This window comes from Cervus canadensis, chromosome 29 (assembly GCF_019320065.1).
Source record: "Cervus canadensis isolate Bull #8, Minnesota chromosome 29, ASM1932006v1, whole genome shotgun sequence".
Classification (NCBI taxonomy): domain Eukaryota; kingdom Metazoa; phylum Chordata; class Mammalia; order Artiodactyla; family Cervidae; genus Cervus; species Cervus canadensis.
The window spans coordinates 18,825,416-18,851,577 of record NC_057414.1 but is presented as its reverse complement, the minus strand read 5'-3'; the positions used below and the strand labels follow the sequence as shown (position 1 = coordinate 18,851,577).

At 39.1% G+C, this 26,162-nt stretch overlaps 1 protein-coding gene across 3 annotated transcripts in view; it reads left to right on the top strand.

The window, feature by feature from the left end:
• Positions 1 to 284: 284 nt before the first annotated feature.
• The window catches only part of LUZP2 (leucine zipper protein 2), a 476,467-nt gene continuing 450,589 nt past the window's right edge, over positions 285 to 26,162 (top strand). For 2 of the 3 annotated variants that reach the window (XM_043452431.1, XM_043452430.1), the window contains exon 1: positions 285 to 572. In XM_043452431.1, the coding sequence (XP_043308366.1) occupies positions 511 to 572 (62 nt within the window). In that variant the 5' untranslated portion in view covers positions 285 to 510. The remainder of the gene's footprint in view (positions 573 to 26,162) is intronic. The other variant, XM_043452432.1, reaches the window with a different exon arrangement.

The following is a 26,162-nucleotide window of genomic DNA, read 5'->3' as shown; positions in this document are numbered from 1 at the left end:
GAGTCTTCCCCAGGGCATTCTGGCTCACCTCCTGCCGCGGATGCAGGCTCGGTTACTGGCAGACTAGGTTTCTCCCCTGGCCCCCTCCCCGCACCTCCCCATCCTCTGGAGAAGCGGAATAAAAGACCAGCTCCCGGGCCGGGACGTGCAGCCGGGTGAGCGCAGCCCGTTGGCCGAGCGCGCGGGGCCACCGCCGGGCACCCCTCCCGCTCCCCGCGCCGCCTCCAGCGCCAGTGACAGCGCGCCCTCCGGGCTCGGGAGCGGCGGCGCCGAACAATCCGGGGCAGGGCTCGCCTCGCCGGTGACATCACTCCCGAAGATACTCCCCGCTCTCAGCGCCTGCCTTCGCGAGGCGGCCGTCCGTTTGTCGGTTTCCTTCCGTCCGCTGCTGGAGAGGGCTCACTGCCGGCCGGGGACAGAGCCGGGCACCGAGGAGGAGCGCCGGGACCTGGAGGAGGAAGCGGGGGAGCGGAGGCAGCGGGGAAACGAGGACCCCGGCAGGTGACAAGCATGAAATTCAGCCCAGCGCACTACTTGCTGCCTCTCCTGCCGGCGCTGGTCCTCGGCACCAGGTGAGTCCGGGAGCCTGAGTGACCCGAGGGGCGCTGCCCGCAGGTCACCGCTGGGGGCCAAGGACAGACGCCTCGGCTGTTTGCATCTCCCGCCTAAGTTGGGCGGGGGGCTAGCGGAGAGGTCTCTATAATTCAGACTCTGAAATTCTTCTGGGGGAGTGGAACCCCTTTCTAGTTATCCGAGTCCTTAAAGAAATCCTCGTATTCCTCCCAGTGAGGGGACCGAGTGCTCCTTTCAAAGACGCGTTTCCCTCCAGCCCTAGTAGTAGCCGACAGATAACACGCGGATTGGAGACAACATAAAGAAAGGGAATTAGACAGACAAGGAGAAGGTTGTCACCAGGCACTGTCTCTGTACATTGGAGCTATCTCAATAGCCACAGAGATTACCTCCTCCCCTAAGTGTGTCTGATTTTAAGGCACGGGGAACCAGAGGAAAAAATGACAAATCTTGGGAAATGGTTAGCCGTGTACAAAAGTTCCCGGACTTGTGAAATAGACTGCTTTAACATCTTGATTGGGCTGACTGGTCTTGGCTGTCCTGCGAACAGGTCTAATTAAAGAGCACGCAGGCGATTAAAAGTTAGAAGACACTCTCAGAGTGCTGATGCAAGGACCCTAGTCAGAAACAATTAAGTACTGTATTCCGTCACTGGCCATAGATGGGACATTAAGCCCAAGCACAGTGGAGCTATTTTTAGTGAAGGTTTAAAATGCAGTGATTGAAAAGAGTTTTGTGACTCCCCACTGTTGATCAAGTCCCAAAGTTGGTGATGGGTTTGCATTCTTCTTCCACAAGGGCAAAACAAAGGTGGACTGTTTCATTGCCCAGGACTGAGCCTTTATTCTGCATGGCCTGAACATCATATTGGCAGCAGTCTCTCTGCCTTGGCCACTATAAAATAAAATGACCCATACAGGATGAGGATCTTTTCAAATCTATGTGAATGGAAACCTTATCTGATTATGTGTCTGGTGGATAATAAAGAGGGGAAATAGGATTATATCTAATTCTGAAATTGAGAAGTATAAAGGAAAGTCATTATCTGTGAAAAATCAGGGCAGCAAAATTCTTGATTCCACTTCTAGTGGACACACCCTCTATCAGTCTCTTGTAACCCAACTTTCTTTTGAGTGTGAGGACTGTTTGATGTAGCCCCAAGAGTTGAAGAACTTAGTCATTGCTTGCAAACAAAACCCAGGTAACTTTCCTAGGCTAAAATTCAGTATAAACCGGATTCTTTATTTTCTTTTAGGGTTGCTCATTCCTGGAGTTGACAAAATGCAGATGGTTTTAAAATCACTGCCCCCTGATACTATAATAACTTGTTCCAATTACAGAGCCCATTTTAATGTCTGTGTCTAACTCTAAACAATTCAGTTCAAATCTTGCATAACAGTTATTTTTTAAAGTGTCCTGGCACTTACTCTGAACTCTTGTGTTATGGTTTAGTAATTACTTGTGGCTTCTTCTAGAGAAAGCAAATTCTCCAAGTTTGGGGCACTTGAGTAGGTGCTTGTCAATAAATTCAGAAAATTATAAATATTTAAACAATGGAAACTCTGCCCACAATGAATCGTTAGTGTTCCAAAAGTACATTTGCTTTTTCAGGACACTATAATTTAAGTGACTCAGAAAACTCTATAGTCTCTAGCTTCCAAAGTTTTAATGTTGGTTATATAATGCAAAAACAAAAAGCCATCGGCTTATAAAACTTAATCCTTATAAATAAAAGTTTTTTAAAAAGTCAATGGACATTTTACAGCAAAAACTGAATGAACTGTCCCTAGCTTACTTTAGATAGGAAATATCTGCAGTGTTTGTGGTATGTGAAAACTGACCAGTCTTCTTTAAATCTTCCCTCTTGCCCACTCAACAAAAAGAACACACTGGGCCTAAAAGAGTGAAACTTTTCCTAATGGGCTGTATGTCTTTTTATTGTGATTACTCTGTAACAAGTAATGTTACTGGATACCCAGATTACTTAGTGAAAATCAGAGAACTTGACAATGAATTTGGAACTATCAATATGTCATTTTGCCAAAAAGAACTTATATTTCAGTGAACTGTAGCAGAAGCCTATTCTCTTTGTAATATTTAAGAGTTCTTGTAGGCATTTGGTTAATGTGTGGGTTAGAACCTGAGCTGAACAGGTTTCCAAGAATAATTGCATTAGTAGAGATGAGCTTATTGTCCTGCTGAGAAAAAAACTCTTGTAGCTGAGCTATGGCCACCTGTGATAGTGGGTTTTCTAGCCAAAGACTTCTGGCTAACTTAATTTTTTAGTCAGTGGTCCTATGTGTGAAGCCAAAGGCATTTCACCTGCTTCAGTCATGTTGAATGCATTAGCAGAGAGTGGCAGTTGCAAGATTTTCCTATATCTTCTGGGTGTTATCAGTTGTCTGTTATTATTAAGTTCTTTTCAAAGTGTTAAAAATGTAGATCCGAGACTTTTGATGTGTATTTGTTTCAACATCTTTTTTCTGGGTATAGCTCTTTTATACCTTGCTGTTATCCTTCCAATAGGGCTAAATTCAGTTCTGTTTTAAGGTAAAGGAATGTGTTCACTAAAGCAAATGCTCCAATTAGAGAAGGATGGTTACTATATAATAGTGTTCTACCCACAAGGATGAAAACTCTAAAGCAGTTCTGCCTTTTAAATATGAATTTTTGAATAGCTTTCTGTTTTTGTTTGTTTCTTATGCCTGCATTTTCTGTAGCAACTTTAGATGCTGAAGCACAAAAAAATCCATCATTTTCACCATAGTGAACAACATCTATGCCCCTCAGTCAGAGCTACTTAATTTGTCCTGTGTGCGTGCATGCTAAGTCACTTCAGTTGTGTCCAACTCTTTGTGACCCTATGGAGTGTAGTCCAGCAGGCTCCTCTGTCCATGGGATTCTTCAGGCAAGAATACTGGAGTGGGTTGCCATGCCCTCTTCCAGGGATCAAGCTCATGCCTCTTATGTCTCCTGCATTGGCAGGGGGGTTCTTTACCACTAGCACCCACCCTGGAAGCCCAGTTTGTCCTGAAAGAAAGCTAAATGTTCACCATTAACAGTAGCCAAGAACTGTTTTCTGTTTTACAGCTAAACCTCATAGATTTAAAAAGAGCTGTTTAATTTTCTAGCATATTGTCTCTCCTGTTTATAAAGTACATATAAATTTTTTTTTAAAATGAGTTAATGTTATGAATAATATAGCTAATGCAGAAAGCCATTTAACCTATGCACAAATAAATGTGATCAAAGAAAGCAAACATATCTTCGGAATAGATTGACTATACTTTTTAAACAGCCTTATTCTGTAGAAGCATTAAATGCTATTCGAAGGCAGTCAGCAATTCATTTCAGAAAGAAGCAGCATAGGTTTAGAAAGGAATGGTAGGGTGAAAAAAGTCTTTAGAAGTTCTTGGTGAAAAGGGACCCATGGAGTGCTGGAGAAGGCTCATCCTTTTAGTCTGCTGAACCTCTTGTTCCTTTCTGCTGTGTTTCCACTCTCACTACCTTTGGTTTTAAATGACTTAATGGGGAGAGAACATGGCAGGGAGGAGTGAAGGTCTACTGACTTCTGGTGGTTTTCCATCAAGCAAGAACTTTAAGCAGATGGTCGGTTATAGTCCTCTCAACAGGAGTCACCTTAGAGGTGTGTCCTGGGCCCTCTGACCGGCAGTCATATCACGTGTTTATTTTGGAATCTTATTTTTAGATGGTACTATATATTGAAGATGCCCCAGGCTCCTATTTGCTCCACCCTTAATCTAACCAAGTTGATGGATAGGATAAAGGAAAGATGAGCTACGGTAATAACCCAATAAGCACCAAAATGTTTTCTCTGTAAACAAAATAAATTTGATATTGGTAGGAGTCTTACTATAACTCCCCCACATTGATCTGAGGAAGTATTTTTTTTTTTTTTGTCCCAAGCCCTGAGCATATGTGTGTGTAGAGTCTTACCCTCTACATACCTTTATGTGACGCAGCATAAATGTCTTGGTCAAAATTGCCCCATTCTGTGTAACTGCACTAGAGAAATGTATTTTCTAGGCTAAGAGGATATTAACAAAAATGTTCTGACTTTTTAAATCCCTTTTGTGCATCTTAATTGCCTGTTTTGAATAGCAGTTTTTTTTTTTTTTAATGACTTATTTGGGGACTATCTTTGTGCGTTAAATTTTCTTTATAACCAGTGAAAGAGACTTCTCAAATTGAATTGACAGTACAATTGTCCCAGACCAAACTCTAAGTAATTGAAAGGGAGAACTTGATCTACCCACTAGGAAGCAAAAATCACTGCAACCACTGGTGGGGCTTTATGGATGTAATGAAATTATGCTTTCTCATGTATGTTATGAGAGTGCTTGTGTGTGGTTGGGTGCACGGGTGCCTATTTTTGACTGACTTCTAGAAGAAAATCTTTTTTAATAAATAGTGCTACATCATTTAAGTAACCTGCTTAAGCAGATAATGTTTAATATTAACCTTTCTTCTCTAGAAAACCCCCCAAAATCCATTTGAATCATCATATGTTAAGATTCAGAAATCTTTTCATATTCACACATCAAAAGTGCAAGTTAGTTGTTCCATAAGTCATCAAGGCAATTAATAAATTAGTTACAAATACATATAGCTAGAATCTAGTTATGTTCAGAAATATTTATAAATAAAGTTGTATAAATATTAACAATATTTTAAACAAAGCTTAAAGTGTGAACAGAGGAAAGAGCAAATAATGTTAATTAAGCAGTATTAGAAATACCTTTTGCTGAGGATAATGAAAGAAAAAATATTTTGTAATCGACTTTAATAGCTGTGAAAAGAAGAGAAGCGAAAAGCAAAGGAGAAAAGGAAAAATATTCCCATCTGAATGCAGAGTCCCAAAGAATAGCAAGGAGAGAGAAGAAAGCCTTCCTCAGCAATCAATGCAAAGAAATAGAGGAAAACAATAGAATGGGAAAGACTAGAGATCTCTTCAAGAAAATTAGAGATACCAAGGGAACATTTCATGCAAAGATGGGCTTAATAAAGGACAGAAATGGTATGGACCTAACAGAAGCAGAAGATATTAAGAAGAGGTGGCAAGAATACACAGAAGAACTGTACAAAAAAGATCTTCACGACCCAGATAATCACGATAGAGTGATCACTTACCTAGAGCCAGACAACCTGGAGTGCAATGCCAAGTGGGCCTTAGGAAGCATCACTACGAACAAAGCTAGTGGATGTGATGGAATTCCAGTTGAGCTATTTCAAATCCTGAAAGATGATGCTGTGAAAGTGCTGCACTCAACATGCCAGCAAATTTGGAAAACTCAGCAGTGGCCACAGGACTGGAAGAGGTCAGTTTTCATTCCAGTCCCAAAGAAAGGCAATGCCAAAGAATGCTTGAACTACCGTACAATTGCACTCATCTCATACTCTAGCAAAGAAATGCACAAAATTCTCCAAGCCAGGCTTCAGCAATACATGAACCATGAACTTCCAGATGTTCAAGCTGGTTTTAGAAAAGGCAGAGGAATCAGAGATCAAATTGCCAACATCCGCTGGATCATCGAAAAAGCAAGAGATTTCCAGAAAAACATATATTTCTACTTTATTGACTATGCCAAAGCCTTTGACTGTGTGGATCACAATAAACTGTGGAAAATTCTGAAAGAGATGGGAATACCAGACCACCTGACCTGCCCCTTGAGAAATCTGTATGTGGGTCAGGAAGCAACAGTTAAAATTGGACATGGAACAACAGACTGTTTCCAAATAGGAAAAGGAGTATGTCAAGACTGCATACTTCACCCTGCTTATTTAACCTACAAGCAGAGTACATCATGAGAAATGCTGGAGTGGAAGAAGCACAAGCTGGAATCAAGATTGCTGGAAGAAATATCAATAACTTCAGATATGCAGATAATACCACCCTTATGGCAGAAAGTGAAGAAGAACTAAAGAGCCTCTTGATGAAATTGAAGGAGGAGTGTGAAAAAGTTGGCTTAAAGCTCAACATTTAGAAAACTAAGATCATGGCATCTGGTCCCATCACCTCATGGGAAATAGATGGGGAAACAGTGGCTGACTTTATTTTTCTGGGCTCCAGAATCACTGCAGATGGTGATTGTAGCCATGAAATTAAAAGATGCTACTCCTTGGAAAGAAAGTTATGACCAACCTAGATAGCATATTAAAAAGCAGAGACATTACTTTGCCAACAAAGGTCCATCTAGTCAAGGCTATGGTTTTTCCAGTGGTCATGTATGGATGTGAGAATTGGACCATAAAGAAAGCTGAGCACTGAAGAATTGATGCTTTTGAAGTGTGGTGTTGGAGAAGACTCTTGAGGATCCCTTGGACTGCAAGGAGATCCCACCAGTCCATACTAAAGGAGATCAGTCCTGGTGTTCATTGGAAGGACTGATGTTGAAGCTGGAAACTCCAATATTTTGGCCACCTGATGCGAAGAACTGACTCATTGGAAAAGACCCTGATGTTGGGAAAGATTGAGGGCAGGAGGAGAAGGGGATGGAAGATGATGAGATGGTTGAATGGTATCACTGACTCGATGGAGATGAGTTTGGGTAAACTCCGGGAGGTGATGGACAGGGAGGCCTGGCGTGCTATGGTTCATAGGGTCACAAAGAGTCGGACACGATTGAGCGACTGAACTGAACTGAACTGAATCAACTTTAGTGTTGTTCAACTTTCGCTAGTTGTGTGATGTTAGATGAATTGCTTATCCTCTTTATCCAGTTTCCTCACGTAGAAAATAGGACTACTCATAGAAATTACCTGAAGGGGACTGTGGTAAAGACTGAGTACACCTAAAAAAAAAAAAAAAAAGAGTTTACCATATTTCCTGGAATATAAAATTGCTTAACAGAGATTAGCCCATGCAGCTAGTACTATATGGTTAATATTTTCATGAAATTTTTGTGTCTGTGAATAAATGAAAACTTGGCTGCAGTCAGTTGGAAGATAGAAAATTCACTAGAGTGACAGTCATCATGCAAAAGAAAGAAAAGATTGCCAAAAGAGGGGAAGCAGGAAAAATAATGAGGATTACCTGGTAACTCTCCTGGCTCTTTAAAATGTGTTTTGATGGCCAAGTGCTGTGGACTTTTGGGAACTCCATGAAAAATTGTGACATTTACTTTTACTTTTACCATATAGAATATGATTGAGCACAAAAGTACATACTTAGATATTTAACTTATATAGCTACAAGTAAGTTAAATTGCATTTAAAGTGCATAAATTGTTAAGTCAAAACCGTGAGCATAAGCATCAATGAATAAAAAAGGATGTGTTCAAGCTGCATAGACAAGATTGATACAAAAGTTTCTACAACTTTATTTTCTACCTGTTAATCAATTTCATCATCCATCAGCAAGCTCTATAAAGTACAGAGATTTAGGAAAATTGCAGAAAGAAAATGTAGGTTTTTTTCTACTATTGACAACAATTTGAGAACTGCTGATATAGTGAAAGCTTAACTAATATATGTCTTAAGAAACATCACATAAAAGGGACTTTATACTAAACCATCTTGGAAAACAGCTCTAGAGATCGTGTGCTCTCAACTAGAGTGCGTATATTTTATCATAAACTCTTCATAGTTGTACCATGGAATTCTGACCATTTAATGAAAACAATGTGTATATTTCTGCCATAGATTACTATGTGCATGCATATGTGTCTGTGTATGTCAATTGAGTGGATCATAGAACAGGGAATAATTTGCTGCTAAGGGTAAAGAAAAGGCATAGATCATGTTAAATCTGCATCAGAAAAGAGCATGTATTTACTGGAACATTTAGAAATGTTGCTTCATGTTTGTAAGATGCAAAAAACAAAATATCAAAAGTAAACCATTTTATTCAGGCACAAGCTAAAGTTCAACCAAATAAATGCTGTGCTTTGAAAATGCTTTCATAAACACTAGGAGACATCGTTATACTATAGGTAGTGATTGCTTTGCAATTATGTCTGACTTGTTTGGTGCCGCTTTCGAGTGTTTTAATCTCTTTGAGTGTACTTTAAAGAGTCTGTTATTGGGAAGCATGCTGTGAATGTAAGGTTGTGTTCTCATCCAAAGCCCGTCATATTAGAGGTGAGAAAACCAAGGTCCAGTATGACTGAGACCGGAGGAAACCAAAACAAGAACCCAGAACTTTCTGCAGTGCTCTCCTCTATCATGTGACCACTGTCCACATCATCTCTTCTGTAAGTAAGCCACATTGGTATCATTGCTGCCTACTTTATATCCCAAACTATTCTAGGTATTGTAGAGTATAAAGTAATTTAAGTTCTCTGGCCACACAGAATCATGATAGAACAACAGGCTACAGTCAAAGGGAATTACAGTAATGAGTTGGACACCATTTGTTCACCTGTATTTAGCTGTTTTTGTTTTGAAGAATGAGTTGACTTTGAAAAGATTCCAGGTCATTTTCAAAACCGAAAGCAGCATTACAAATGAGTTCTCACATTTGTACACAGTTTACCTGATAAGAGATACACCTATAATGGTTCCTCTTAGCTTTTGACTTCTATTGTAAGGTGATTTTTTTGGTACCTTTGGAATCTTCTCTTTGAAGCTCTTTTCTGTAGTCGTATTTCCTAGGAGATTTGCTTGCATATTCCTTACCTATTAAACTTATACTGCAAACTGTGTGGTATTGTTCAGTGGGTAGCCTACTGAACTATCTTAGTTCCTAAATATGTCCATGTCTAGCTTTAACTTATGGTAACATTACATTTCGTTTGGTTTATATATCTCTATACTTTCATCATAGCCTATCAACATTTTATAGTAACTTTTTTTAGGATGAAGTGGTAATAGGTTTTATTCTACACATGCATATCATTAATGTGCTTCCTTTGGATAGATTTCTTAACCATTCTGAGACTTAACTTTCTCATCTATACAGTGGAAAATAATAATGTCCAACATTTAAGGCCATTAAGATTGAAGAAAGGATATTTAAGTTCTATTTTAGTGCATGCACATAGCTATATTTTTGGTCCTTCAAGAAATCCCAAAACGTGTTAGCTATTACTGTGTGTAGAAATTAAAATTTAGTGTAGTGTGTTGATTTTATACTAGATACCTTAAGCAGTCAAAATTTAATATTTTTATTAAAAATCAAAGTAAACCATTCCCCTAAGTGAATTTCAAAGTTCTTGAGTGACACAGCCAAAATAATAAATCATAGTTTATTCCTGATATGATTATTCTAGGGATAGGTTCTGGAGGAAATTGAATTCAGGGAAAATGCTCCTTAGGAAAACATGGAACAAAAAGCATGCAGTGACCCACGCCTTCTAAAGTAGTCCTTTCAGCTGAGCTAAGGTATCGACAAAGACGAATGCAGACTCCAGGCCAGCCTTTACCTCATGTCCCTGTAGATGATGTGACTTTCTGTGACTTCTCTTGTTTATCATCAAAAGGGTTTCTAGTTCCACATCCTTCAGACTCTGTTCAACACACAACTCTGAGCTTCTAGAAACACTTACCCAGTGAGAGTTTGAGGTTAATGAGGTAGAGATTACAGAAAGCGTTTGTGGGATCCTATGTGTTAAATCCAAAAACATGGAATAACAAACAGACTTTGAGTCAGCCTTCCTAGCTACATGAGTTTAGAAATGTTAATTAACATCCCTTTAGGCTTCCCTTGTGGCTCAGATGGTAAAGACTCTGCCTGCAGTGCGGGAGACCCTGGGTCAGGAAGATCCCCTGGAGAAGAGCATGGCTACCCACTCCAGTATTCTTGTCTGGAGAATTCCATGGACAGAGGAACCTGGCAGTCTATGGAAGCGCAGAGAGTCGGACACGACTGAATGACTAACACAGCCACATTTTTCTCATCAATGAAGAGGCGATAACATTGCCTTTCTCATAGATTTGTCAAGAGGATCAAATAAACTAATGTACATAAAAAGTAATGTCTAGCACAAAGAAATACAACTCAGCATATTACCAATCTTACATCATTTGATTGAGAGGATCAGAGAGATTTTACCCTAACAGAATGTACTTGCATGTCAGAAAGAGCAGTCTTTAAAAACTTCTACTTGGTATAGGTAAGACAAAAGTTTTGTTGTTCAGTCACTATGTAGCACACCAGGTTTCTCTGTCCTTCATTACTTTGGAGAGTTTGCTCAAACTCATGTCCATTGTGTCAATGATGTCATTCTACCAACTCAAAAGTGTTGGTGAACAGATTTTGGAAATCAGCCGTGTCTTCCCTTATTATAGATGAAAACAAGCAAACAAACAAATACACCTGAATGGAGAATGCGCTTCTCCAGCTCCTGTGGATGATTTGAGGCCAATGTGAAAGTCAATTCTAAATCACCCTAATCAATTCCGGTTAGGAACACTGATTTAAACATGTACAACACCCTCAAGAAAAATATTATGGGAAACGAGTATGATGATCTAGCTTCTATTCTGAATTTGATGGCTTCAAATTATGTTGTTAATAATGTTGCTAACCTAGTTAAATGTTAAATATAGTTATTGAAATTATATTACCACATCACACAAATGCCTTTAAAGAAGATTCATTTGTCAAGTTTAAGATGGCAGAATCAAAAGATATATCTTAGAGGAGTAGGACAGCATAAATACAAACAAGCCTTTGGACTAGTTGACGATTCTTGATTTTAAAATTAAGCAGTCTCATAGTGAGGTATGGTTAGTCTTGATCTCCACAGAATGGTGGAGAAGGGCTGGGATGGCAGAAGGAAATGAAAAGCCTAATACTCTAGGGCACTTTGAATGCTGTGTGCATGAGCAGAGATGGTAGGAGTAGAAAAGAAAGTCTGGAAGCATTAGCTTTCCTTTTTTTTTTTTCTTTTGCTTTCTGTCATTTTCTTTTTAATTTTGTCTTTCCTTATGCTAGCAGTCATTCAGTGCTGGTCTTTGCAGTAAACTAAGTCCTTAGCTTTGGACAGGAAAGGTGGGGCTGGGAGGTGGAGAGGGGATCATTTGAATTCTAAAGGAAATAAGGAAATGCATGAAAAATTGAAGTGACGTATTGGCAAGAAGCAGATATGGTTGAGTAAGCTTTATAACGTTGAGAACATCTTCAGATGCCACAAAGTGAAATGTGAGCTCATTCTACAAAGAAAAGTTCATAGAAAAATGTTCATATAAAAATGGGGGCAGACATTTTTTTCTGCCACTACAATTTAGAAAAATATTGAATCCCTTATCTATGTCTTTATTTCATTTGGTATTGTATACAACATTTGAATTACAGATTCATCCAGTAATGCTGAGGACTCAACATCGCCTGCAGGGTGCCAGATGCTTGCTCTCTGCCACTCAGCCCTTACTTTCTTGCAACACATTAATTATTCCTGTACCTGTTTTATCACTATAAAGAGAAGGAGTTTGGGGCGAATTAAACACTTAGTCCACATTTTCCTAGATCTTAGCTCATCATTTCTAAGAATCATTTTATGAATGAAACTAGAGCAATGCCCATAACGTCTAATCTCTGTATAAATTCACACTGAAGAAAAAAATAACTTAAAAATAAGAATAGCTGAAATTAAACTGCGCTGGCAAGTAGCTGCATGTTTGCATGACGTGGGACAGGCTACATTAAAAACATTCTTAAAGGAGCCAAATAAATTTGTTAGTTTTAAACTTGATAAATTGGAACCGTCATTATAAGTACACAATTTGCAAGTTAATTTCAGTACTTCTATGTAGAAAACATGTGTGGCAGACTAATATTTTTCGAAGTACACTCCTCGTTGTACCTAAGTCAGAATCCCCAGGACATTAAAAAGTCTACTTCCTTGTTCCTACTGCAGACAGTTTAGATTTTCTGAGGAAAGGGCCAAGGAATTTTCATTTGAATGTGGAATTTGGATGCTTTCTATACACAGGAAAATTTGAAAACCAATATTTGAAACTGTAGTGTCTACAACACTTTGATATCTTGCATATTTGCTTAACGTGGACATTGCAGAAAAATGGAAAGACAGTGCTGCTTTGACAAAAATCACATCAATTTTCATATGTAGGTAAATAAATTTAATAGATGAGTATCTTGTCACATACCAGGCTGCATTTATCAGTCAAGTTACATGAAAATAATTCTCTGCCTCCTCTGCTTTTCTACAGAGGACTGAGAAAATGCTCAAATAAACTGGATGATATAAAACTATATGACTTGGACTTATCAAGGCATAACTCTCTTTAGAAAATACTTGACAGTGAGGTGAAATCTTACAGATAACACTGAAAAGAATGAAAACTTACCTCAACATCCTTCACGTTCATCAGTTCAAGGTATATGATAAAGAGGCGATGAAAACTAAGATCTGCACTTGAAGCTATATAAATGCCTGTTGTTCTTCTACTTGGGGCAGGAAATTTGAGTTTTTAGACCAAGTAGGAATAATATTTAGCCTGGTAAAATGAAACTGTTGATTCCCCTCACCTTCATTAGCAGCAGTTGGTTTTGACTGATGTGGAAAATCAAATTGATTCCATTAATTTTATTCAATTGAATTAAGTTGATTCAATTAATATTAATTTCAATTAATATTAAATAGAATAAGAAAAACTGTGTCATCCATACTGTCTTAGTTCTCATCTTCTCTGCAATATTAGTTCTTCTGGAGAAATAAATTGAAAGATGATTTGATAATAGGGAAGAACTAACAGGTGCTATCTTAAACTAGGTTAATCCTCACAGAAGACTTACTTGTGAGGTGGTTGCTATTGTTGCTTTCCTTTTATATCTGTGGAAACTAAGGCACCGCAGGGATTAGACTAGAGTCCTAGGCTATAAAGTGGTGAGTGAAAGTGAAAAGTGAAAGTGTTAGTCACTCCCTCCTGTTCCTGTTTGGCTCAGATGGTAAAAAATCTGCCTATGGCGCAGGAGACCTGAGTTCCATCCCTGGGTCAGGAAGATCCCCTGGCGAAGGAAATGGCAACCCACTCCAGCACTCTTGCCTGGAGAATTCCACAGACAGAGGAACCTAGAGGGTTATAGTCCATGGGGTTCCAAAGAGTCGGGCACAGCTGAGTGACGAACACTTCCCACTCCTGTCCGACTCTGCAACCTCATGGGCTGTGGCCCGCTGGGCTCCCAGGTGCTGCTGTGCTTATTCGCCCAGCCCTGGCCGACTCTGTGACCCCCGGGGACTGTGGCCTGCCAAGGCTTCTCTGTCCATGGGGATTCTCCTGCTTTGCCAGTGGATTCTTTAGCAACTGAGCTCCCAGGGAAGCCCCAGGCTCCCAGGCGACGTGAAATGAAAGTCTCTCAGTCATGACCGACTCTTTGCAACCCCATGAAATTCCCCCCTGGAATTCTCCAGGCCAGAATACTGGAGTGGGTAGCCTTTCCCTTCCCCAGGGGAGCTTCCCAAACCAGGGATCAAACCCAGGTCTCGCACATTGCGGGCAGATTCTTTACCAGCTGAGGCAGAAGGGAGGCCCTAGGCTCCTAGGTAGTGGAGCCTAAAGTCAGACACCAAATAGCCCTTTAGCCCATCACTGTGCTGAAGCGTCTCCTAGTGTGTAATGTAAAACACTGGAATGACCCTAAATCAGAAATAGCCTCCTGTGTTCTGATTTACACATTGAGAAGTTGTAAATATGTGACTTCCTCTCACACTCTAAGCTCACAACTAAGTATAACAAAAGATCCTTTCTTTATAGTTCTTACAAAAATAATGTTCATTTTGTTTTGTTTACATTGTGAAAGAAAAATAATCATGTATTTGTATGATACTGTCTTTCTTTGTGGATGTCGTTTTCCAGAGTCACACCAGTGACTTGTAGTGTCTTACTGTTTGGCTCCAGGTGGCTTCCAGGTTTCAGCTGTGGAGCTTAGAAACCTAAGGTGGGAATCACACTGACCTGCCCTAACTGCAGCTTAGCCCTTTCTACCTGTGCAATCCTGGGGAAGTTGTCTTACTGCCTGGGCTCATAATTTAATTTTTAAAATTATAATAGTAGTTAAAGGTTATTGTTAGATCTCTGTGTGTAAGAACTGTACTACACATTTCTTTAGGATTACTTTAATTAATGCTCTTTTGTACTTCATAAAAGTACTTTATAGATTAGGACATTGAGGATCAGAGAAGTTAATATATCTAAAAATCACAAAATTACTAAGGTAGAGGTGAAATTTGAGCCAGTGATTTAATAGGCATAGCTTCAAGGTCTGGGTCTTATACAGTGAACATTAACACTGAAATCTATGATGTCAGGCATTTGGAAGGTATTTCAGAAACAAAGGAGTTGATGAAAATCACAGGAGACTGGAGCACGTATCCACATATGTGCAATGTGTATTCACGAGCCAAGGTGTCTGGTGCACATGAACCTTCACAATATCCCGTGTCATGAATAGCGTCATTTTTTTTTTCTTTTACAGATGTTAAACACAACAGACTCATTGTTTGAACTCAATCTGTCTTAAATAATAATAGTGATAATAATGGTAGTCAGATTTTCCCTAGAAAGTTAAAACAGAGCTGCTGTTTTACTGGAACTGCACTTCCACTGGTAGCCAGAAGATGGCACTGCGAAGTGAGAAGTACAATACAGTTATCTCCGGTCTCGATTTCACCCATTTGGACAGACACATCCGAAAATTGATGTCTAAAATAATTTGGCTTCATTTCACACCAAAATAATTACGAAAGAGATATATGTATGTATACTCATGTACATATACTTTATAGTCTCTATCATATGTATGTATGCATGTTATTTAACAGTTTTTTTTTGGGGGGGGGCGATTATCCTTGAAAATAGACTTTGTTTATAAATCAAACAAAGCTTGATCCCATTCATCACTACAGTGACTCCTACAAGTCTTGTCCCTCCTAAGTGGAATTGGACCTGAAATTTTAATAATGTACCCATTTCCCCTATGTGCCCTTACTTAAAAGAATCTTCAAGGACAGACTTGTCGGGAAGAAGACATTATGTAAGGGAGACGAGAGCGTCTGACATTTTTATAGTACTTAAATTTTAATTTTTATATATGCTCATATCTTTTCACATTATCCCGTGTAACAGTTAGTAATGACTCCTTTTTATAGATGAAGAGACTGTGAGTAATGTCAGGTGGGTGGCCCAGAGCCAGGGCTGAGTGTCAGGTTCACAACACCAGCCTTAGCTCGGGACCTGGACAGCTAGGGTGTGCGGGAGGAGAGTCGCTTTGTCTCGGCCTGCTGTGGCCCCTGTAACAGATCAGCATAGATCGGGTGACTCAGGCCGCAGCGTTTCCTCCTCACAGCTCTGGAGGCTGAGAAGCCAGAAGTTAATATGCTGACATATTCAGTGTCTAATGAGAGCCCTTTTCCTGGTCTGTGGACTGTGGTCTTCTCTTTGTACCCCTCCATGGTGGATTAGGCAGGAAGCCCCGTCTTGTGTATCTGCTTATAAGAGCACAGTGGACTCTGCCCTCATGATATAATTACTTCCCAAAGGGCCTACCTCTTAATTCCGTCCCTGTGAGGATTAGGGTTTCAACATATGAATTTTGGAGGAACACAGACATGCATCCGTAACATAGCTATTGAAAGATGAAGCAAATGCTATCAGCCTGGTAACATTAAAGGAGGTGGCCCATATGCAGTGTTTGACTTGTTTGGTCATACATGATTTTGGCCCTGTATTAATTGTGTACCTTTTATAAATCAATGTGAGTACCTACCTCTTTAATCAGTTAAGATTCAATTTCTTGTTATGTATCAGAAAATTCCAAATAATAGTGGCTTAAGCAAAATAGAAGTTCATCTTCCTCTCATCTGGGATGTACTTGGAGGAGGAAATGCAGGGCTGGTTGATTCTCATGGACAGGAAGTAGGCCTGCATTGTAAGTTTCCTGGTCCTCGAGTATGTTTACTTTCATCAGCTCATACCCCCAATCAAAGATATATATACTATTTTGTGACTGTTGATATAAAGAAGATATATTAATACTATGTATACTTAAGCCTAAAAGTTCACTTATTTTTCTATTTTAAAAGAATTTTAAAATGTTTATGGGCCCTTAAAAGTGTCATGAAAGCACTGTGCCTACTGAGCCTAATGGACCTGTTGGCCCTGTCAGCGGGACCCAGGCTCCTTCCAGCTCTCTGCTCTCTGAGCCTGGCCTTTATGATCCAAGAGCACTCAGGTCATCCAGGTCATCCTTTTGAACAGCAGAATGGGATAGGGGCACACCATCCTCCGTTTCCAAATATTTTGCTAGCCATAGTAGAATAGTACAATAGCTATGCTCCCTGGTGTCTCAGATTGCAGGAGACCCGGGTCTGATCCCTAGGTCAAGAAGATCCCCTGGAGAAGGGAATTGCAACCCACTCCAGCAGTCTTGCTTGGAGAATTCCATGGACAGAGGGGCCTGGTGGGCTACAGTCCATGGGGTTGCGAAGAGTTGGACACAAGCAACCAACACTATCTACCCAGTTAAAAGGTAGGCTGAGACTTGCAGACCCTTTGCTTCAGTGATATATTCAGGTGTAAATCAGTTTTTTCTTACTAGGAGACAAATGGAAAATGAATATTGGAAGCTCTGTCATATTTACTTAGTCTTCTTTCCTGTTTGCTTCTCAAATTCTTTGCTAGGTAAGTGGTTCCCATTACTCTAAAATGTTTTCCTATTTTGAGTACAACAGAGTAGAAGATGGGTATCTCTCACTAGAAATTAAAATCAAAGCAAAACAGATAACGGTAAATTTTCTCTTTTGGTTTATAGGTAAGGTAAAAGCTTACATCACTGGAATTTTGGCTAAGAGATAGGAACCAAACTAGGGAATAATTTGAGCTTAAAAATAGAGGTACTTATAATTAATTATTTTTATGTGACTCCTAAATATTTACTAGCAATAAAGTAATGTCAGTAAATGACCCAGTCTTAAACTTAGTGCATCTGTTCTGGAGGTGACCACTTTAAAGGCAAGGTTCACGTGTATTTTAGGGCTTCGTATTGTGCTTTACGTGTAACAAATACTCAAATATGTGCGTGACTCTTTGCCTCGTTGTTTTTCCTTGCACTTGTTTACTTGTTTTTTTGTGGATGGAAAGAATATGATATAGATGGTTTTAAAATTTTAAAGTCAATGATGCTATTTTTTTTTTTTAAGGAACTTGTGTCTACCACTTAGCTTAACCTCCAAACCATGTTGTGAACATATTCAGCTAGCATCCACATTTATGTATGTTTGTATCTTAAATTATCAGAGGCTACCATTTTTTTCGAAGTCTCCACCTTATGAGGAACTTTTCCTCAGGGAAAAGAAAAAGAAGGTTGAAAATAATTTCTCGTACAGTTTTGTGTAGTGGGAAGGGGGATACCGTGGTTACGGCAACAGAGTGATTGAAATAGTGGATCTTGGATACTAAGCTGAGTAGGGAAAGAGGTCAAACCAAGATGGTGTTGGAAGCGAAGGAAGAGGTTATGGGGCTAGTTGTTTCCACAGGGCTACTGAGCCATGTTGTGGTAGGTACAGGCTGAAAAACCAATTGTGATGGCAGCCAAATATAAGTAGTATTAACATTAAGAACCTTCCTCGAATCATAACGTTTCAGATCTCAGTGGGTCTTCTCTGTTGCAGCTCTTACTTTTATGAAAGTATAAACTAAGATTCATAGATACCAAATGACTTATCAGAAGTGCTACAAGTATTTAATGGTACAGTCAAGACAAAGGGGGATAAAGCTAATGTTTTATTGCCAATACAGCATCAGTCTTTCATAAAACACCAGGAAAATTTGATCATAATTTGAGCTTAACTAATATAAAGCTGTCTAAAAATATATAAATTAATAATAATTCATTTCAAATGTCTCAATTGTTTCTAACACAAATATAAATGTTAAAGAAGCCAGAATGACTTTGAATTCCTGTTTGGTTTCTTTCTAACACTTACCACAAAGTTTAACATTAATTTATATATAATAAATAGAGCTTGTCTTGTCAAAATGGGTCTTTTAATGAAAATTATATTTACTGACATGCCAATTAACCAAAAATGAAGTCACTTTTGCCTGCTTTTGAATTCACAAAAGACTTGATTTAATCATGTCTGAACTGGAACCATCTGTACAAGAAAGAAATATTGCATGGAAGAGCCAATTATGACTCCATGTTGGGTCTGTTACTTTAAACTTTGCTTCCTGTTGTTTTTGTTCACTGAAAGGATACTGTTTATATGTAATGGCCTGCCTCAGGAACCCTGCCCCTCTGCCTGAATATTAAACCAAAGGTGCCTTTGTTCAGGATCCTGTCCACTTGTGGATGCCTAAAGGAAGGGAGAAATTAACACACCCTCTCACCAAGGCTTTCCTGATGGCTCAGTTGGTAAAGAATCTGCCTGCAATGCAGGCGACCCTGGTTCAATCCCTGGGTTGGGAAGATTCCCTGGAGAAGGGATAGGCTACCCACTCCAGTATTCTTGGGCTTCCCTGGTGGCTAAGCTGGTAAAGAATCTGCTGGCAATGCAGGAGATCTCGGTTCGATCCCTGGGTTGGGAAGATTCCCTGGAGAAGGGAAAGGCTGCTGACTCCAGTATTCTGGCCTGGAGAATTCCATGGACTGTATAGTCCGTGGGATCACAAAGAGTCGGACACGACTGAGCAACTTGCACTTTCACTTTCACTGCACTCGCCAAGGCTGGCTATTCCAGGTTATACTTGTGAGATTAATGGGCTTTTTACCTTGTTTTCTCACCTCCCCTCCCCACCACTCATCTTTGCTGTATAAAAGAAACTGGCATCCAGACACTGACAAAATGGTTATTTTGAGACATTAGTCTGGCATGTTTTCAGTCAGTTGGCTTTCTGAATAAAGTCATATCCCTTGCCTCAGTACCTCATCTCTTGAATTTATTGGCCTGTCATACAGTGAACAAAACGAGTTTGGACTGGGTAACAGAAAGTCTATACAGAGTCATAAGATCATTAGTCATGATCCTGTAGTAATCATTGGTAACATTTTATTTTTATAATCAATGTAGCAAGTAAGAGAAAGAAATGAATGAGATTTGTCCCAGGCCAACAACTGTGTTTTAAAGCACTTTAAGATATTTGGAAAACATAAATTTATCTGTAGCTACTTTAAATTATGTTCTGCTTTGACTGTTTAAAGAATTGGAAGTGTAAAGATTATTTTTTTTAATATGCTCAGGACCTGTATACCACAAAACAGCATTTCATCTGTGACTTGTCTCTATCCATCATCCCTTACAGCTATAGTAAGTTGCAGGGCCAAGATTTGGACCCTAGACTCTGATTCCAAAGCTTGGATTGCACCATGAAAAATCAGTTGATGAATCCCATTTGTCCTAAGCAAAGGCTAAATTGTGGTAGAAATATGTCAATTGTTCTTTCAGGAAATCAACAGCTTTTGTCTACCCATAACCTTTCAAACAATGAATGTAGTGAGTGTTTATCTCAAAGAAGTGATGAAAGGGTGATAGGCTGGGAAAATAAGAGTTGCTAGACAGAATGCTAAGTGGAGGGCAAAGCGAGAATGGAACCGATTTTGTGTTCTGATGTTTTCAAGTATAGTACATTCTGCATGCACAGTCAGGATTCCCTGTTGTAAAAAGAATTGCATCCGGAACAAGCAAAACAAACAAACAAACAAAAAAGACCTTTGGAATGTTTTAAAGATGAGTGATGAGCATAGACTCATCACTCATGAGACTGTAAACACATGCTCATAGTACATCACTGGCATTGAAGTAGAGTTTTTAGAAGAGGAGACTGGATTATTGGGGGGAAAATGCAGTCTGTGACTGTTTTCTGGTTTTTTTTTTATTTGTTTTCTTCTTGCTATAAAAAGAACATACAAGACAAACTAGCACAAAGAGAGACATAAATAGTTGGTGGTGATGAGTCCCTTATTCCTCATTCATAGTGAAACTGAGGTACCGTAATATGAGAAGAATGGATTTGGAATAAGTGAGTTTGCCTCATAGCTGAGTGACCCTAAACAAATAAAGCAGGCTGTACATCTCAGGAGAACTGAGAATGGGGTAGCAGAATGTGGAACTGAAGGAGACCAAATGTCCAAACATAAGAGTAAATTTCCCCACTGCTGGGAGTAGAGAGGAGAAAGTTGTAGAAGGTGTCATAGAACTAAGTGACTCTTCTGTGGTTTTCAGCACTTGAAAGTATACAGGAACAACCAAAAAAAAGTATACAGGAACAATGTCGTTTAAGAAAATAAATCTCAGGAAGAAAACTGCTATGTATAAAGGCACTACAATTAATAATAATAATAATTTCAAAGTGATAACTTCTAAGCAGAATTGTAAAAAGTGAGTGAAAATAGATGGACCAGTTTGCCCATCTTCCATACTAAAATATATTCAGTTCAGTTCAGTCGCTCAGTTGTGTCCGACTCTACGACCCCATGAATCGCAGCATGCCAGGCCTCCCTGTCCATCACCAACTCCTGGAGTCTACCCAAACCCATGCCTATTGAGTCAGTGATGCCAACCAGCCATCTCATCCTCTGTCATCCTCTTCTCCTCCTGCCCCCAATCCCTCCCAGTATCAGGGTCTTTTCCAGTGAGTCAACTCTTTACATGAGGTGGCCAAAGTACTGGAGTTTCAGCTTCAGCATCAGTCCTTCCAGTGAATACCCAGGACTGATCTCCTTTAGGATGGACTGGTTGGATCTCCTTGCAGTCCAAGGGACTCTCAAGAGTCTTCTCCAACACCACAGTTCAAAAGCATCAATTTTTCAGTGCTCAGCTTTCTTCACAGTCCAACTCTCACATCCATTCATGACCACTGGACAAACCATAGCCTTGACCAGATGGACCTTTGTTGGCAAAGTAATGTCTCTGCTTTTTAATATGCTGCCTAGGTTGGTCATAACTTTCCTTCCAAGGAGTAAGCGTCTTTTAATTTCATGGCTGCAGTCACCATCTGCAGTGATTTTGGAGCCCCAAAAAATAAAGTCTGACACTGTTTCCACTGTCTCCCCATCTATTTCCCATTAGGTGATGGGACCAGATGCCATGATCTTAGTTTTCTGAATGTTAAGCTTTAAGTCAACTTTTTCACTCTCATCTTTCACTTTCATCAAGAGGTTTTTTAGTTCCTCTTCACTTTCTGCCATAAGGGTATGGTTATATAAATTTGAATGAAAATTGTCACATAAGTGAATTTTATGTGACTTATATGCTCAAGAAAATTTTATATTAAGAATTTATATATAAAAGTAATGTATTATAACTAAGGTATATCACTATCTACAAATGCATTTCAGAATTTTCAAATAGAGTCAGATACTTTATTGGAGTCACAAATGAGTGAGACAGATCTGCCTTTGATCAGGCACTGCACACACACACACACATGCATACACAAACACACACTCATACACACATATGTGCACATGTGTGCTCCATTCTCCACCTTGTATAAAATTGTGTAGTAGCTATATAGTCTTTCCTGTGTTGAGGTGAGAAATCAATTGACCAGAAATTTTTCATGGTTAATTTCCAACCTCCATAAGAGAGAGTCTTATATTCTAGGGAGTTGACAGGATATCAGTTTGGTCTTATAGCCAGCCTCCCAGCATGTGAAATATTCATATGAAAAGATAACTGTTGTAGTGAATTTAGAGGCTGCAGTAGATCTTTTTGGTGCCTAGTCTAGCTGTACTAGGAGTGGCCCTTTTGCCTATTGCCTTTCATGGCACCAGTTGCTTTTGGTTGTACTGACAGCTAATGAATAACCTAAAAAATAACAGATAAATAGCCTTAATGAGATTTTCACCTAATTCTATGCTTTATTCATCCTCTCTTTCACCACCTTTTCCCATCCCTAACCTGTCCTAATGGAGTCTATCTCTCTATTCCTATGAATTTTCTCCCCCATTTCACTCGCACCCCCATGCCTAATTAGACTTACTTTCCCTCCATTGTTGCCCAGCCTCCGGGTGCCCTAGCCTCAATCTCCATAGTTAGCAACCATGTGGGCCTACTTCTGTGGTGCAATGCATGCTCCAAGCTTCCCTAGGAACCATGAGAAGCTAGTGTTCTTCTGGTACCACTTATTTGCTGAACATTTTTGTTCTCAATTTCTTTTGAAAGTACTCACTCCTTGAGATACATCAGTTGTCCAAAGGAGGCCTTGGAGGCTTTACTTTTGGGATAACCGACCTAAGACAGAGACTGATCCACCTGGATTTAAATCCTAGTCTTCCATATTGCTAGTTACACGACCTTGAATGAGCTGTTGAAAATTCTTTATGATAATGTGTTTCATTTGAATTGGAAAAATAACCAATCTGGAAGTCCTGTTGTGAAGATTAACAGATTTAAAACACCTGGCACTTATATATACTTAATGTATGCTACTTTTCTTACCATTCAATTATGGAAATTAATGCAAAACCTAAAGCTATTTTTGTGAAGTGTGAGTAGTTTTTATGTGAATATGAAATTCTGAGACCCCCAAATTCTCCATATGACTCCTTTTTGGGGTTTGATAATTTCCTGTTACCATGTATATTATTTTTTATTGTAATCCTCCCTACAAAATACATGGTTTTTTTAAATTTATGTTTCAGTGTTCTAAGTTAAACCATATAAATGAAATATTTGAAAAAATCAGTTGCCTGTCCAAAGAATTATTGCTACTGTTTAAAGATTCTATATAGTTTTCATGTAAAAAATTTTATCCTGTTTATTCAATCTCACTTATTTTTTCTTACATATGTATTGACTCTAAAAATTTCAATGTGAGTACATCAATCATGTCATTTGCATAAGTTTAATTGTGTGTGTGTATTAGTCACTCAATCATATCTGACTCTTTGTGACCCTATGAACCCCACGTGACCCCATGGTAGCCTACCAGGGTCCTCTGTCCATGGAATTCTCCAGGCAAGAATACTGGAGTGCATTGCCCTTCCTTTCTCTAGGGGATCTTCCTGACCTGGGGATTGAGCCCAGATCTCCTGCATTGGAGGCAGATTCTTTACCATCTGAGCTACTAGGAAAACCCTAAGTTTAATTATTTGAGCCAATTTCTATTTTTTTTCTTAAAAATCCATTAAGAAGGTTGAATTCATCAGTTGCTATAACGTAGTTAAAAGAATGTTTTATCTTGACTTATTGAAAAATGACTTTATGTTGCTGCTCAAAGTTATTTTCATGTTGCATCTGAAGAAGGAAAAAATCCCGTGGTATTTAACATTTATGGTATACTAGAGGCTCTGTTTAATTACATCAAAATCCTGCCTTTTATCACTGAGAAAGTAATTTCCTTCCCATAAAGAAACCCTTTATCTTTGGACTTTTTAAATGACATATTCCAGGAATTGTTTTTGAAATGTGGGCTACTTAGCACTTTGTATCCATTAAGGTTCTACTAACTTGGGAAATAAAATGGAAATGAAGGGGAAATGACGCTTTGAGATGAAGTGGCTAAAAAGTCTTAAATTCATCATACTTTGTTAATGAATAAAATAACAAATACTAATAGAGAATAATTAAACAGCACTTACATGTTAGATATTATCATGTTTAATCTGTTTTGCCTAATTAAATTAATACATACGATGTATAGGTGAGATATTATGGCTTAGGTGAAGCAAGAGGCTTCTCTCAGCTGGTCAGCTAGTCATTGATGGAATCAGAATGGTGGGATGTCTGAAGCTAAATTCTAGGTTCTTTGTTACTTTAGTCATAACTGTTAAAGCCCTTTGGATATTTTGAAGAAAAATATAAAGGAGCTATTTTTTCCGTTATAACATTCTATACTTACAGGTTGGCCTCACGCAGATAAATAGTTACTTGAAGGTGTATTATCCTTTCTATAAATCATCATGAATAAATCTGAATTCACTTGATTTTCGTGTGGGCTTTAAATACCTATCTCTGTCTATGTCTCTGTCGTTTCTTTTTGATCTTCTCCCTCCCTTTCTCTTTCCTGGCTTCCAGCTCTGGCAAGGGAACCACCCATCCTGTACTACTTTAACTGTTTTAATTGAGTGAGAATTTGACTAGGTACACAGACTCTGTTTGTTTAACCTGTACGCTGAACACATCATGAGAAATGCCAGGCTGGATGAGTTACAGGCTGGAATCAAGACAGGCGGGAGAGACATCAACAACCTCAGATATGCAGATGGTACCACCCTAATGGCAGAAAGCAAAGAGGAACTAAAAGGCCTCTTGATGAGGGTGAAGGAGGAGAGTGAAAGAGCCAGCTTAAGGCTAAATATTAAAAAATCTTAGATTATGACATCCGGCCCCATTACTGCATGGAAAATAGATGAAGAAAAGGTGGAAGTAGTGACAGATTTCCTCTTCTTGGGCTCCAAAATTATGGCAGATGATGACTGCAGTCATGAAATCAGAAGACAATTGCTTCTTGGCAGGAAATTGATGACAAACCTAGACAGTATGTTGAAAAGCAGAGACACTATATTCTGCTGACACAGGTCTGTATAGTCAAGGCTATGGTCTTCCCAGTGGTCACAAACAGTTGTGAGAGCCGGACTGTAAAGAAGGCAGAGCACCAAAGAATTGATGCCTTCAAACTGTGGTGCTGGAGAAGATTCCTGAAAGTCGCTTGGACAGCAAGGAGATCAGCCCTGAATATTCACTGAAAGGACTGATGCTGAAGCTGAAACTCCAGTATTTTGGTCATCGGATGTGAACAGATGACTCATTGGAAAAGTCCCTGATGCTGGCATAGATCGTGGGCAGAAGGAGAAGAAGGCGCCCGAGGATGAGATGGCTGGACGGCATCACCGATGCAATGAACATGAACTTGGGCAAAAGCCAGAAGATGGTGAGGCATAGGGAAGCCTGGCGTGTTGCAGTCCATGGGATTGCAAAGAGTTGGACACGACTGGGCAACGGAACAACAACAACATAGACTCTCCGATTTAGGAGTTTGGGATATTCCAGGGAGATTCCAGAAGATAACAGTTTCAGAAGCAAGAAATATTTTACCTCAAGAAAGCATGAGACAATACCTTAGCCTGGGTAAGAGAATTGTGCAGCCTCTTCCTCCTACCTAAAACAGGTCTAAAAGAAATTGCTAAAAATTATTAAAGAACATGTTTATTGACTGTCTCTAATATAGCTGGGAGAATATTAAGTTGATGATTGAAACATCGGAAGATGATAGGAGATCATCATGCAAACTGTTGAAATGTTCTTCTTTTGGTCTTTCCACTTCTTTTTTTTTCCTTACCATTTTTTTTTCATAACAGCATTATTTAAAATATAATATTTCTACTGATGAATAATTCATATACAATGAAATGCACTGATCTTAAATTTTGCAATTCATTACATTTGGGTTAATGCGTGCTTTCTTGTGACCCACTCTTTATAAGATTTAAAATGTTTGCAACGTCTCAGAAAGTTCCTTTGTTCTTCTTCTATTTAATCTCTGCTACATCACTCCATCCCCAACTCCCAGGGTATTTATTTTTTTATTTTTTTACTTTTATTTTTTTTCTGTTTTATAAATCCTTTTTTTTTTCCTGGTCTTTCCACTTTTTATGTGTTCCTAGTTCAAAGCTAGTCAGCAAATGGAGAATGGCTTCATAAACTGCTTTGCTCTCACAGTCA